The 16,059-nt window shown below is 37.1% G+C and overlaps 1 protein-coding gene across 4 annotated transcripts in view; it reads left to right on the top strand.

Annotated features, from left to right (window-relative positions):
• Nucleotides 1–16,059, top strand: part of POU6F2 (POU class 6 homeobox 2) — a 328,816-nt gene that overhangs the window by 269,136 nt on the left and 43,621 nt on the right. For all 4 annotated transcript variants that reach the window (XM_048051634.2, XM_013192039.3, XM_013192036.3 and 1 more), the window contains one exon: nt 5,471–5,617. In XM_048051634.2, coding sequence (XP_047907591.1) covers nt 5,471–5,617 — 147 coding nt within the window. The remainder of the gene's footprint in view (nt 1–5,470; nt 5,618–16,059) is intronic.

The following is a 16,059-nucleotide window of genomic DNA, read 5'->3' as shown; positions in this document are numbered from 1 at the left end:
TGCCTAAATAGATAGATAAACAAAAAGGCAAACACTAAAGCAACAACTTTCCTTCCCCCTCTCCCAGGCTCAACAACATTCCTTCACTCCTATCCAACTTTCTTCTTATTCCTTCTTCTTATTCCTTCACTTCTATCCAACCCCAGTGGTGAAGGGGGATGAGAGGTTATGGTCAGTCCATAACTGCTGCTCTTTCCTCTTCACACTGCTCTGGCAGAGGCTCTCCACAGGCTGCAGCTGCCATTATGAAATATCCATCTGCTCCAGCACGGAGTCCTCCAAGGACTGCAGTGCTCCTGCAGGTGGAGACCTGCCCCACTGTGGCGCACCTCCACCTCCTGCTTCCTCTGAGCTTGGTGTTCCCTCATGTTTTCCTCTTCTTCCACTCCTCTTCTGCAGCTCCCCCACTACTGAAACCCTTACACCTACACCCAATACAGGTAGTAATGCCAAGCACAGTAACAAAATTAAGTTGCGCCAGGGGAGGTTTAGGTTGGATATCAGGAAGAACTTCTTTACTGAAAGGGTTGTTAGGCATTGGAATAGGCTGCCCAGGGAAGTGGTTGAGTCACCATCCCTGGAGGTCTTTAAAAGACGTTTAGATGTAGAGCTCAGTGATATGGTCTAGTGGAGGACTTGTTAGTGTTAGGTCAGAGGTTGGACTCGGTGATCTCGAAGCTCTCTTCCAACCTAGATGATTCTGTGATTCTCTGAAAGTTGGCACCCTCAGAAGCCTGTGCCCATTTTGAAACAGTCTTCTGAAGTCCAAATGACTGCTGAATCTGTCTCACAAGCTGCTGTGAAAAAAAATGGGAATAAAACCCACTATATTTTAATGTGTAGTTCTTCTCATAATCTAAACAGATAAAATTCACTTAGGTTCTTAGGTAAGGGTTCCTGTAAAAGCAAATGCAATGCTAATAAAAATTCATTTTTCACATAGTCTGAATAGAAAATAAAATTGTCATGTGTTTCTGATTGAAAGACATTGCTAAATTCTTCTCAACTTCTAAGGTGTATTTAAATTAGAGTTTTTCTGTCCCTTGAAGAGCATTGGTTTAGGTAAATGTAGCTGATCTTGGGTGACGCCTCCTACAGAAATGGTTGTCTGAGAATATAAGAAATCACAGAATCACAGAATTGTAGGGGTTGGAAGGGACCTCGAAAGATCATCGGGTCCAACCCCCCTGCCAAAGCAGGTTCCTTAGAGCAGGTTGCCCAGGTAGGCGTCCAGATGGGCCTTGAACATCTCCAGAGAAGGAGACTCCACAACCTCCCTGGGCAGCCTGTTCCAGTGCTAAATGGAGGTTCTATCAGTCCCCAGTCAAATATACTGGTTTTCTAAACTAATTTCATCACTAAGAGGTATCCAGAAATATCAGAATTTTAAAAGCCTTACTGAAAAACACAGATACTTTTTGTAAAATGAAGCTATACCTGCTGTTATTCCACAATATGTCTCTCCCTTCTCTGTTACCACATTCAGATAGCATATCTTCATTCTTAGGCTCTCATAAACATCCTTTAGAAAACCCACAACATCTAACTTTATTCTTATACTGGCGCTACATAAAGTGATCTTACCTTTCAGGTTACAGTTTGTCTTTTTCATGTGTTACTCTGGTATCCTGAAATGTTTTGGCTTTTCATTTCATCAGTCAAACCATTTGTTTTTTCACTGTACATTTGTTGAATGAGCGATATTGTAATGAGTAAAACTGGTTCGTTGCTTGTCAAATGAATGGAATGAAAGTTCAGTAGGATAAGACCTCCAAAGAGAAATGTACAATCGCTGCCTAGGCTATCAAATCCAATGTTGTATTCAACATTGCAGGAACAGTTTTTCAGTTTCCCACAGTAAGTTCACCAAGATACTAAGTTGGCTTTGGAGAAAAAAAAAAGGGGGGGGGGGGGGAGGAGAAAGAGGAAGAAAATATTATATCAGAAGAAAAAAATTACGTGGCATTCAAGAAGCTGCTTACATCATTGACTCTACCACACTTTTGTTGAAATTTTGCTTTTAGAAGACTATTTCTTAAGCCTAAGAACTCTCACATAACATGTCAGTTTTAGGATCTTTAAAGTAGCATCTCTTTCATTCCCCTGTTGTTATACAGGGTAGTTTTATTTGTGTGAGTTTATTTGTGTGAGGTAGTTTATTTGTGTGAGCAATGGAATGGCTCCTGTTTAATGCTGAGGTAGAGCAGAACAACTTTCCTTTAAAAGTTCAGCTTTGGAAAGTCAGAAAAATGTACTGAAGCTACTCAGTTATTATGAGATTCTTCGTCATAAAGTTTGCTTCTCCAAATAATGTTGTCATTAACAGAGGCATCCTTGAGAAGGCTGACCTGTCACTTTAAACTAAGATCGCTATTACCTGTTGTTATGGTTGGGGGCAGAAATTTGGGCACTGGTATTGACAGCTCTGAAGGTCTCAGCCTTCCAAATGAAATCATTTAAATACAGAAACAAAATGGGAAGATTCTTCGTGAGATCTTTCATAATATAGTTCTAATATTTAAAGCAAATGTTCTCAGGGATCCAACCTGCATTGAGAAATGGCATAAACCTCTCAAGTCAGAGATTTTATATTTAAAAGAAGAGCAAGATACAATATTTCAGAAGTTATCCCGAGGTCCAGATGTAATGAAATGAGGTGGATTTCTCCATCCCCAATTTGTTCTTGATATAGAAGGGGTCAATTTAGTAGAGCATAACTTGCATTCCAGCTTCCCAAAGCACTCAAAGAAAAATGCATCTTCTCTTTTTAATCAGACTTATGAATAGATAGGGATGTTTTTATATGCATTTGGAAGTCTCTTACCCTGTGAGTTGGCCCATTCACTGTGATTTTTCTTGGAATATAGTACTACCCAGGGTACCTATGCATATCATAGCCTCTGCCATCATTTTTAATAAGTAGCTTATCTCTGTGATGCAACTAAAAGCAATCCTGAGTGTCTCCAGGGTTTGTTGTAATTAAATTTTATTGTTGTATTTGAAAATGTACAGTTTTTGAAAACTGGAGCAAGAAAAATGGAAAGGAGATTCTAGGAGATGATAGTCTGATTTTTAGCAGGCTTTAACCCTTTGTAGTTTACTTACAAGCTTGCTTATGATCCCAAATAACTGTTCCTATATGCTACGGAAGCCTTAAACTATAGCCGCCAGTGTATTTTATTATCTGATGTCAGATAACCATGCAAAGTTTATTATTTATACCTACCATCAGATCCTGCAGGATCATAGGTGCAGTAATTTGTGGGTGCCTAACAAGACAGCCTTTTCTGAAAGTCCTATGATCTGGCTGCTGCCACTTTCTTCTCCAAGTATTTACAGCTAGTAACACTGGTTACTCCAAGTCCCACTGATGGCCATGAAACGGTGTAGAGGAAGGCAAAGTTCACGAACTTCTAGTTTGTGCAATAAAGAAATTTCACTGTTTTGAACAGCCGACTAAGTAGTTTATCTGTTCCGTTATCTGGCATTACACTGCTGTGCTCAGGCAACATCACCCAAGTCACTGAGGAGTGCATTCACCTACATTTGGGCTCACACCTTGTGCAGTCAGTGCAATTGCCTACACTCTACATTCAGGGACTGAGCTTTGCCTTGGTCATTGCACCCATCTCTGCTCTTTTCAAATCTCATCAAGACTGCTAATCAAACAGTCATTACAGTTTTCCCCTTTGTACTTTATTCCTGCTTGGTTTTCTTGCCATGGAGTGAAGGCTGGTTTTGGAGATACATATAGCATTTTTTTCCAAATCAAAATATTTTCTCCAACAAAGTCATCTTTTCTGTCTAGAGTTGCTACTAATCTTTATTTAGGTATTTACTTTACAATTTCTAGAGGGATTAGATGTGCCCAAGGCACCCCTTTAGGCAACACTTTATATCAAGGTTCCATTTATAAATACTTCATGAAGGGGTAATGAATGATTAATAGATGTTTTAATGTATGACCAATCAATTGTTGTAGATTTCATAATGTCCAACAGACAAGTAGGTTTCTTATAAGCATGCATTATAACCATATCTGACATCTTCTACTGATGGGCTTCTAAACATCTATAACATACACACTACTCATATCTGTAACATGCTTAAAACATCTACTAATCGCTGATTAATTTTTTATAGCCTATTTTGAAGCAGAGCGTGTCTTAGAGCACATCCCTCACTGGTGTCTGTGACTCCATTTCTGTAGGATTGTAAATTTTCTTTTCTTTTCATGTTAAGACTCAGAAATTCTTTTAATTTGAACTCAAATGTCAAGTTTTCCTGAGTTAGCTTGTGCATTTTCACATCAGCCTAAGAAAAAGAGCCTTTGCTGTCCCCATACTTTTTTCCCCATCAAACTTCTGTCTACTTTACTCCACTAATGTGCATTTGCAAGCTCTGATAAAATGCAACGATTCTTAGGGAGCAAACCCACTCTTAGCTATATTTTCAGCCTGTTGAATTCAGTTTCTCTGATTGATCTCAGGGGTGATGGCTCCCAGCATTTTTGTTTGTTTTTTGGTCATCCCCGTGTACTTGGTTCAAAATTCTCAGAAAAGGATGGGGAAATATAAACTTTACAATGATCCAGTAAATGAGCCATTTCCCAGAGGATGTTTCATTCTGACAGGGGAGTACACCTTTCACATCTGATAAACCCAAGTGCTGATATGAGTGTACCTCCATGGTATTCCCAGCACCACCTGAATGGTTTTCACTAAGGTGAAAGCCATGAGTGTGCTCTGTGCTTTATATATAACACTCAGGTAGAAGAGACTAAGAGGGCATTACAGCTCACTTTCTTAAAACTTCTGTCAGTCTTGCAATTAATCATTTGCAGTTGAGAAACAGTAAGTTGCTTAGTATCTTTCTCATAGATTTTGCAAATGGAAATAGACATTTTTGAATTTGTAGCTGGTTTATATTGAACTTTATCACAGGGTTGAGTGCCATGCTGCAATTTACCTAGACATTGAGACAAGATCTTTAGTTATATAAATTAAAAGGAAATGTTTCTATTTTGTTGTTGTTCTTGTTTTTCATTTCTGGGGTCATTGGTTAGTCTCTGTTTTGAATATTAGCAGGCAAATATACCACTCCCCTTCAAATCAAATGCTAATTTTTCAGTGATTGCTGTTAACAGCAGGATTAAGCTGCTACACTTGTAGCATTAGAATGTTGAATCTAAAGGAATACAGTAGGCATAACTCAAGAAAAGTTGGAAAAAATGTACAAAAATAAAAGAGAGTTTTATTCTTCAATATCAACATGGAAAGTCTTTTTTTTTTAAAGCATTAATTGTCAAAGAGACAAAAACATCATAACATCTCAAAATTGCTCAATCATTTTAAGTACACAGGTTTTTATTTCCCCATGTAAGCACAATCACCTTTATGTTAACCAGTTAGCACTCTATGTTTCTGTGTTTATCAGAGGTTTCACCATGATCTTTTCTTTCTTTTTTCAGCTGGTTAATAATCCACTAGCAAGTCAAGCAGCAGCGGCTGCAGCAGCAGCAGCCATGGGCTCAATAGCAAGCTCCCAGGCCTTTGGCAATGCCCTCTCCAGTCTTCAGGGGGTCACAGGTCAACTCGTCACTAATGCACAAGGACAGGTGAGTAGAAGATGGAGAAAACAGTGAATTCTGATGGCAGGCTGATCTTGGGGGGGAAAAATGAATTCCGCTTGTATGACAGCATATAAAAGTACACATATTGAAGATAAATAAATATTAATTTACTAGACAAGGTAAGAAATGGAAAGTCTAAGAACTGGAAAGAAGTTAGGAGCTGTTAGAAAAAGCTTTTTCAAAACAGAAAAGGATTAGTTTTGTTTGTTTGTTTTTAAATCCAGCCTTCAGAAAACATCATAATAGTGCAATAATACGGTTATTTAAAAGTCCAGTAACCTTGTGATTCTTAACAAATATACCAGCTTTCTTCTTCTATTTATATAGGCCTAATGACAGACAGGTATTAAATATTTTCAGTAAAGGAACACCAATTAAATTGTAATGAGGTATCCATGATGGATTTAACTGGGCGGTTTACTTGTTTGCTGGTTAATTAAATTAAACAATTTGCAATGAATATGCCAGTCTGTAATGCAAATTTAGGAGAAACTTTTGTTCTAGAATTTTTCAAACAGAAATTTGAACAAGGTTTATAGTGTATCTAAAAGATAAATTGTGCATATTGTGTAAGTACTGTGTAAAAGTGTGTACCACCTGCATTTGGGAGGTGTTTATTTGTTATGAAGTATTTCAGTTTTGGTCTTAATATGTTGCAGAAAAATATGCATCTGAATTCATATAAGTAAATAACTCCATTGATGTAACGTTCTTAAGTAGCTTTCATATTGTGGCCACTGTCATTCTTTATTCTAGTTACCAGAAATTAAATTAACACAAACACTTTTTTCACGTAAAGACACTGTAACAGATCTATGAATATAACTTACAACTGGAGCAGGTAACTGAGTAATTTGTATGTCATTATTCTATATCTTACAAATTAGATGTACAGTAATATCAGCAGTGTTTATGTGGATGTTAGGCCCTGTAAACATTTATTGCAATGATGCAGCTTGCATAATATGTGAAAGATTAGTAGTTTCTACTCTCACTGTTTACTGTGGGGGGAAAAAAAGCATGAAGAATATGTTTTTTCCAATAATTTTCTATCATCATGCTATTTAATTGGAACAGAGGCTACATTTTCTGTTTTGGCCCACTAAAAATAAAAGACAGTATGTTATAATCCACCCTCTTTTTTGACATAATACATAAACGAAGATGCATCCTGAGCTTCACTATCCCCTTCCAAGTCCCAGGAAAAAAAAAATGCTGACCTTGTTATATTTACTGGGTGGGTGCAGAATTGTTCCATCACTACCCCGAGGGTTGAACGATGGAGCTTGTCAAAGTGAGGCCTTATCTAATGAATCATCTTATCGCAGGTGCACACCACACATATTAAAGGAGGATTGTATGAACAATGTGCCCTCTACAATAACCTTTCAATGTCTACTTTAACCCTTGTTTCAATCCCTTTTCATCAAAGGATCATTTTATGCAGCCAGCTTTAAATGGAGGCTCTCAAAAGCCTATTAAGATTTCTGGAGGGATGGGGTATTGGTTTGGAAGAAAAGTTGGTTATAATGCCTATAACTCATAGTCAGATCAGCTCCAACCCAGAAGCCTGCTTGTCTCTGTCTGTGCTCCAGAAGTGGTTCACAATCACCACTCATATGAGGCACTTGGCACCAACGTTCATTGTAAGAGCTAAAGATACAAACCCAGACTAGCAGTTCAGCAGTTTCTCCTTTATATGTTCTCCACAGAAAACATAAAGTATGGACACTCATTGTATGTTTAAAAAAAAAAATCCTACATGAAATCAAGTTACAAATTCAGTCAGACCAAGTCTTGTTTATTCCACACATAACATGAAGTCCTGTAATTCCACAGGTTGCAGATAAAGAGAAGAGAAAGGAAGAATCTTCCCCTGTCGTAGGATAAAATTACAGAATCTGTCTGCCTAGCTCTTTTTAAAAAGGGGTTATCTTTTTATAACTTGTTTTTACAAACGTTCCTTGACTTATAATCAGTACTGGAAACCTCACTGCAATATATATAAATATTAACTGTGCAACATAACACCCATTCTTACAATATTCAGCATAAAGCCATATTTTTTAGAGCACACTTCTGAAACTGTCTACAAAACACATTCCAGAAATTAAATTACATTCCCTACAAATGAAAAAAAAACAAACAAGAAAAAAAAAACTTAGCAACTAATCAAGAACTGAAAGGTACGTTTCTTCAAAATTGGGAGTGTAAGTGAATAGTAACTTGGGATGCCTCCATTTCTTAATGATCTACTAGGACTCGTTAAGGAGTTGTATTTCCATGATATGTTAAGAATCTGCCATTTGAAAATTGCCTCCTTCAAAGTATCACAAATGTGTCACCCAGAAATCCCTCTTGAAAATAAAAGGCTGGATGACTTACCAGACTGTTTCTATGTGCAATCTTTGTCGTTATACGCTGCTCCTTCTATAGGAAGTCAGGGCTTGTAAATGTCCATCTATCTGGCTAAATATATGGTGATCAGTAATCCCAGGAGACATGAAGCTGTAGGTCAAATCCAAGATCCTCTGGCAAATTTAGGGAAATGATCTTTTAAATGACATATGGCATGGCCTTAATTCTTAGTAGTCTAGGAGTCCTTACAATCCAAATAGCAAAATTATATATGTTAACAAATATTTGTATAGCATATTATTAATTTAATTATTGATTTCACAATGAAGGTATGATTTTTTTTCCCTTTGAATGGCAATATGAACTGTAATACCGGAGCTCCCCAAGACCACTGTAGCAAAGAGATCTAATACATTGGAATAATATGTCTAGATCACCTGATTAATTTGATATAGTACAGGTAGAGGACTCTAAATCAAATTTTCATTTTCAGAGGCATATTATGAAGAGCTATTGGCCCATGTAACGCTGCTTACATTCTGTTTGCCCTCAGCACTTTCCAGGAAGCGTTTGCAGGACTGGACCTCTATATCTTAAATTTAAAGGCAAGGGTAGCAGAAATGCTCTATTCTACCCTGTCAGTTGATACACACTGATTTCAAAGTGAGGCTGTCCACCCGCTCAGCTTCAGCCTGCCCTTATAGTAGGATCCCAGTTCCATTTCTGCACTTGGCTTCTTTAGAGATATAGGAACCAGAAACTCCTCTTTTTCTTTTTTTCTCTGCAAATCAAAGAAAATATTAAGAGGTTTTAGTGTTTTTACTGTCTATTAAGTACATGACATGTTTACTTTAGCTGTTCTTTTTAGCTTCTGTATAAGGAGATGAACTGCAAAAATATGGAAACATGGCTGATGCTTCTGGTTTCTGTAAATGCTACCTGCCAGCAAGTTTACTATTTGACTAAAACATGGAACTAAATTGTCATTAGTCACAATCATGTAAGTCTCTTGATATCAGCAGAATCAAATACATTTTAACCAAGGCTGAGTAAGTTCAATTTCATTTTTAGAAACATGTGAGTTTTTTATTAGGGAAAAAACATAATCCTAATTCAGCAATTACGAAGTACCAATTTTAACATAAAGACTAAAAAAAATAGCATGATAAGAGCTGTTGGCATTATGAATTGTCTTGTGGTTAAATAGAAGAATATATTGTATTTTCTGGTAGGTTAATAGGAAAGCAGTATATGTATGGTGTAATTGTATAGCGCATACTTTAACTGAACAGAGAATTTAACAGGGATGATATCAATATAATCTAAGAATGCCCTTGAAGGAACTCAGCCTTCATTGTGCCCATGGCTTACTACTTAGGTATGAAAACCTTCTGTGTATGAAAATCCTTGGACACAGCTCCCCCCTAGCAATTAACAAAAATAACTAATTTTTGAGAGTTGTAATCGACAAGTAGCTCAGAAAAGTAAATGGAGAGAGGGGTGTTGTTGGTCCAATTAGATAATAGGAGTACTTTGGTTCTCATTATTCTGATGAGAGGGTACACATTTGCTCTTTGAGCTTCTTGATGGTAAATGGTGCTAATGAGGCCTGATGGATTCCCTGCTCATAACAAGCCTCTCAGCAGTGCGAGTGATTACAATGGAGATAGATTTGATGGGATGCGCTCCCGTTTGTAGTGTCTCAGCTGCTGACACTCTGCGACATAATCAGGTCACAGAGCCGGTCACAGCCATCAGCAAAAGCCATAGCTCTATCCCTCATTATTAAAGTGTATTATCCAGTTCCAGGCCTTCACAATACTGCCAAGGGCCTTTTCTTCTTCTTCTTCTTTTTTTTTTTTTTTTTTTTTTTTTTTGTTAAGCATCAGTTCTCAAACACAAGGGTTAATAAAATGATCAGCTAAAGAACTAGTAAATTAAAGAAATGGAAATAAAGCGCCTCCTTTCAAATCCGTTGAATGATCACAATTAAATAAGCAGGGAATTTCTCATCACCACATACTCTACTGTACAATGTAATATGTCATGTGCAATAAAAACAAGGAATAGGATTCTGAAAAATAGCATTGTCCTCATTGTGGACTGGCTTGGAAAGCACTAAAGTATCTCTCGTTCAGAAGGGAAATTCTGTCTTGCCAACTATTACATATGTACATGTAGATAATGTTACTTTCACAATTTCTGTAACTTTTTTTTTTTTCATGGTAAGAATTACCTACAAACTGAATTTATAGTCCTAATTGTAGCAGTTGTCTTGTCTTAGTTACAGTGGTTGAGGCCACAATCTGGAAAGTATATGACAGGCCATGGTGCTAGGAGCAATCCATTCCCACAGACAAGGCCATTGCCTTCTTTTGAATTACAAAAAAAGGCTAATTACAAAATCGTGTGGTAAATGGTGATTTTAGCTTTTTTTCTTTTATTCTGATGATGCTAAGGTGGGTCTATCTCACCTCCAATACAAAATATTTTTTAAATCTGAAGTAGGATTTTAATCCAATTTAGTTAAGCTGATGAGAAAAAAACAGTGGAGACTGATTTGAGATGATTTTTTTTTTAAGTTCTTGTTTCAGTTTTATTTCAGCTGATTATGAGCAGGTTTCACCCAAAATCAAAGTAACATATTCTAATATTGAAATTTATACCTTTACAGGAATTTACATTGTTTCTGTTAAATCACTTTGAAGTACATATTCAATGACAATAGTATAATTTTGTGTATGCATACAACCAAAGGAATGAAAACATTGCTTCTCTTACCTTGTTGTTATACATTGCTTTTTTTTTTTTTTTTTTACCCTGTTGTTCAACTCTACAATTGTTCTTCCTTTTTGTTGCTGGTAGAGTATACTATGACAAGCAAAAGAGTATATGAATATGAAAAGCTACTTCTAAAACTTCCAGTGTTCTTGAACCACAGATGCAAGAATCTCTTGACAGCAGCAAGTCAATATAAAGAGCTATGCAAAGTAGTGTAAACAACAGTACAATATTAGTAGTCCCCTCCAAGAAGCTAGGTTATAGACAGACATGTGACCTAGTCTTTATTTTACGCTAACCAACTAAATTGGCAGCTCTCAATGGGAATGCAAGGTGGGACTCCCTATAGGACTTAAAGTAGGATGATGTTTGATTTTGGTTTTGTTTTTCAATTCCCTCCAGAAGTTCTAGGAGGCCCAACGCCGTGTAATGAGTAACGCTTCCCAAAGTCTTTCTGAATATTTTCAATTCATACTATTCTCCAGGTGTGCTATGTCCATCAGCCTTTTCTCTTAATTGTTATGGCTACATCTGTTTCAGCTACACAACTGTAATACATGTTAAGCACTAATATTTTAGCTCTCACAATATCTAACAGTACTCACAAAAAGCTAAACAATAATTGCTTAAATGGTGGCTACTAACAATGTCTTCCCAAAGCGAAGATTGACAGAAATCTGAATAGGTGGTATCAGATTGGTATGTATTAAGGAAATTTCATGACAAGCCTGAGATAATAAAAGAGGCGATTTTGAGGGAATGGCTAGAGAGGGGGATTACAATACTAGGATTTAAGAACATTTATTGGGAAACCCATTGCCAGGAGAATCTGTTTTGACAGACCTTCATATTAATTTATTACATTTCTGCTGGGTGGAGTCTTATTCTCTGTTTTTACCCTCAGAGTTTCATGGAGATGAATACGTGTAGCTTGGCTGTTTGCAGGAAGAAAAGGGCACATATTATGAGCAAAGATCAGTTGTAAGGAAAGATTTTTTTTTCCATTGGTTTCCTCTCCCCACAGCTAAACATCAAGGAGGCTGTTTGTTTAATTACCTCCCATGTGAATTTGAATCAAAAGACAAATAATTCTTTTAACATACTTCTGCTGACTGTGTCTTTATTTTACAGTAGAGTTTGTCTAACCTCAGTTTTAGCCACAGCGGCATAAATATAAAAATCTATGAACCAAAGTCTCAGGTAATGCAACTTGGTAATATCACTGAAATAGACAGGTACAGAGAGTAAGGCAAGAGCCAGCTCAGTGATCACTAATAAACTTTGGATATCCACATTTTTAAAAACAGTTGTGGAATTTAGAACAGTTACCATCTGCAATGTGGAAAAGTAATACTCAATTAATCCCTCATAACAAAAAGAAGTTCTGAACCATCGTGGTGCCACTATATTTAACGGAGGGAAACTAGCCTTCTCACAGGAAGGAAAAAAGGACAGTGAAAAAAAGAATCAGAAAATGATTGCAAAAATGTTGCAGAAACAGTATTATCAGCTCGTAACCTGCTTGGACGAAGCTCATAACCTGCTTGGACAAAGACTCCAGCTTTAAAGTAGAAACACCACCACTTTCCTCCAAAGCTGCAAAAGAAATTAATATTAGGATGAAGTAGTTCAGGCCAGCTGCTGAACTGAATTAAAAATTCTTGAAGTGGAGGAGATTACAATTCCCCCCCCTCCCCTTCCCCCCTCAAAAAAAGACACCAAGACAAGAGCTGATATGTTGCAAATAGGAACTGCAAGGGAAAGACCGTTATTTAAGAATAACATGGAACTTTTCCTTACTGCAAAACACATACTGGAGCCATACTGGATCACAGCTGAAGTCTCCAGTTAGATTTAACAAGGAAAGGATAATTGTGTATTGAAATCCCTACGAGCTTGACTCCCGTGTGAGTACCAAGCTTCACACTTCAGATCTGTAGTTGGCTTGCCTGGATCTCTGCCAAGGTTTTTGATCTCTGACATAAATTTTTTCAGAGGTGCCTACATCTTATTTTCAAAAGCAACTTATATACCTGTAGGAACCTAAGTTTCATTCAGTGTTATGAGTCTTAGTGCTTGAAGGCATGCCTACACACTGTAAGAGAGCATTGCAAGGAAGCTCCAAGAGACAGTACATTTATATATCACAGCCAGTGCCATATTAGCACAGATCCCAGAAACCAAAAGCCTTGGTGGTATGTGTTATGGCTGGACTAATTAATCCAGCTTCTCAATAAGGTCATGTAGGATCTAGCTTATTAGTCACTAGCTCCAGAGTCTTGGTAGCATGCTGTGTTACATGGAGTAAAGATACTGTAGGAAGATGCAAAAGCCTGAAACGTATAGGTACTTTTGAAAATGTTATTCACTGAGCTAAATTAAATCTTTCCAGTCATGAATACTGCCCTTTTGTCAGCACCTTCTTAATTACTCTTGCATGGAGGAGAAAACCAGAGTAACTATTATTTTTGCTTCCCTACCATTTTCATGAAAGCTAACCAGTAACTAAAAGATGCACCTACCACGCCTGTAATCTGTTCAGCATCATGACGTGCTTATAAGCATGGTGACTTTTCATTATTATCACCACGGACACACATCACAGTCAATGAAGCCTCTCTGCTGTATGGAAGTTGTTACACTGTTCTTCTCACTGTATCTTATCACCTACTAGTAACACATTAAGAAACATTTTGTAGAGACAGGACAAGGGGCAATGGCCACAAAATGGAGCACAGGAAGTTCCGCACCAACATGCGAAAGAACTTCTTTGCAGTGAGGGTGACAGAGCACTGGAAGAGGCTGCCCAGGGAGGTTGTGGAGTCTCCTTCTCTGGAGATATTCAAGGCCCGTCTGGATGCCATCCTGGGCAACATGCTCTAGGGAACCTGCTTTGGAAGCAGGGTTGGACCCGATGATCTTTCGAGGTCCCTTCCAACCCCTACAATTCTGTGATTCTGTGATTCTGTGCTGACTAGTGATTGTCACAAATTGGTCTTCTCTGTCCAAGGAGAACCTTGTAGTATGGAGTTGTGTGTCTGATAAGGACATTTGGTTTTGTCTCATTTCATTAAAATTTTTTTTGTTTTGTTTCACTTTACTTTTAGTGTTTTGTTTTCATCTGTTTTTTAAAAATCTTCTTGAAGATTCATATTGCTTATATTTGCATTAGAGAAAGTAAAAGAAAACAGAAGTGTGCTTAGCTTTTGCAGCAGAATGTGTTGAAACCACAAGTGATAAACCAATGAACAGTACTTAGTTACTGCTGGAATTCATTCCAAGTACTTGACCAGCTTCTGAAAACAAATTTTACTATACACAGAGAAGGTTTTACCATTATTATTCCAGAAGATTGAATTTGGCAATTACAGTCTTTGTTAAGGAGCATTAGGTGACCGTTTAGAATCCTGGGAACCACAGCAAAGAGAAACTTGAAGGCAGAGAAAAAGTCTTCAAGTTCTTTAAAAAATTCCTTAATATGGCATGAACAAAGCAATGGATAAAGTTGATGCATGTAGATGGTGCCAAGAAATGTGCTTTCTGTATTGCTGGTGTTCCCCAAGCAGTGTAAGTTTTATGCTCAGGAATATTGCTTTACTATTGCATGCTTTCAGGAGTTGACAAATTTCAGAACAATTTGAGGCGATATCATCATGCAACCAGAAGTGATGGAAGTCCTGCTATATGAGAAATTAGCATTAGAATGGCACCCCAAGACTGGTCTTACTTTTGGCATTTCTCCTTTAGACTGTCCAAAGCTTCTTACAAGAGAGTGCTCTGAAAGTCACAGTCAAGGAAGGCTGTGGGTAAGCAGAGGAAATAGTGCATCAAATCTCAGTGTTTGTCTGAAATATCTTTCCAGATGTGCTACATCATTTCTGAAGAAGCAGATTATGTTTCTTTCATAACTTAATGCTTAATTTTATTTAGATTTTGTCTAATCTATCCTGTGTATGTCTTTTTTTTTTTCCAGTGTCTGAATTTGACCTTCTATAACTTTCTCTTCAACTGGCATTGATATCAGGGTGGGGTGGGGTGTTTTTGCAAAAGGGAAAAAAAAAAAAACAGTTGGAGATGAGATCACTGTCAAAAGTAGAAGTTAATGTACAATGATAAATATTCAAGGTTCTTGACTTGCTGGTAGAGTTCTGCTGCTGTTTGAAGGAGGTTTGGAATTTCATAGAAGTCTCAAGTCTTCAAGCACAAAAGAAAGTCATTGGGCTTTCTTGTTGGGCTTCAGTCTTGACACCTGGTTGTGAATGTCTTAGAGATACAGATGAAGAGAGGAAATCTGGGGTTCCCATAATTGCACAGCAGTCAGCATTTGTTTTGAAATCTGAAAGGATGAAAAGTCCAGATATTTTAGCAGTACCTTGTGAAGAATTTGAAAAAGAAAAAAAAAAATATTCCCTGAGCAGTCTTTGTAAAAAGAGAAGAAAAAAATTGCAGAAGCACTTGATTGACTCCTTTGATGGTGAGCCAACAACTAAGTTGTATTAATGTAGTGTTTGTAGTGATACCACCAGCCAGATGCAGACCAACAAGCCTCTACATGCAGACCACAGGCTCCAAAGTAGTACATTAAATGGGAGTTGTTCTGGAAGATGAAGAACTCTCTGTCTTCTGGTTTGAGTCTAGAGTATTGCTATGAACTGATGTCTTTTCATATGGGTTGCGTCTGTGAACAGTGACAGGGAAAGTTCAAGCAGAAAAAAAATCACAGTCCTAACCATGAATGGACACTAAATATATGTTACTAAAAGTACATCTCAGTTTGTCTGTCATTTCTCTTCAGAGACTGACAGTGTTAGGCTTCAGCATGTATGTATGCAAATGGCCCAGATATCAAAAAGAAAAAAAGGTCTTTGAAATATCTATGCCAATGTTATTAAATATATATGATTTTTAAAGTACCTTTTTCACTTAAACTTCCTTCTTCACACATTAATTAAATATTATCTCTAGGATAAGTATCTCTCATAGAAGATTAATGTATTCTTGTCACATAATAATGGAAGAGAATGACAGAATATCTTTCCTTAAGCACAAAAAAAAAAAGAATTTATTAATATAAAGAAAACACTCATACCCCTTGAGCAATTCTTTCTCAGCTTCAGAAGGAACCTTTCCTACTCTCCTCTCATGTATAGCTTTGTGCTAGAGATTCAAGGAAGCAATACATATATCCTGCCAGTTTAAAAATCAATCCACTTTTCAGGAGATAATTTAATATCAAGACATGATGTACCCAATATCCAAATATACATTCATTTTAATGTTTGATGCAT

The sequence above is a fragment of the Anser cygnoides genome, chromosome 2, assembly GCF_040182565.1.
Source record: "Anser cygnoides isolate HZ-2024a breed goose chromosome 2, Taihu_goose_T2T_genome, whole genome shotgun sequence".
Taxonomy (NCBI): Eukaryota; Metazoa; Chordata; class Aves; order Anseriformes; family Anatidae; genus Anser; species Anser cygnoides.
This window is presented reverse-complemented; position numbering and strand designations above follow the sequence as displayed.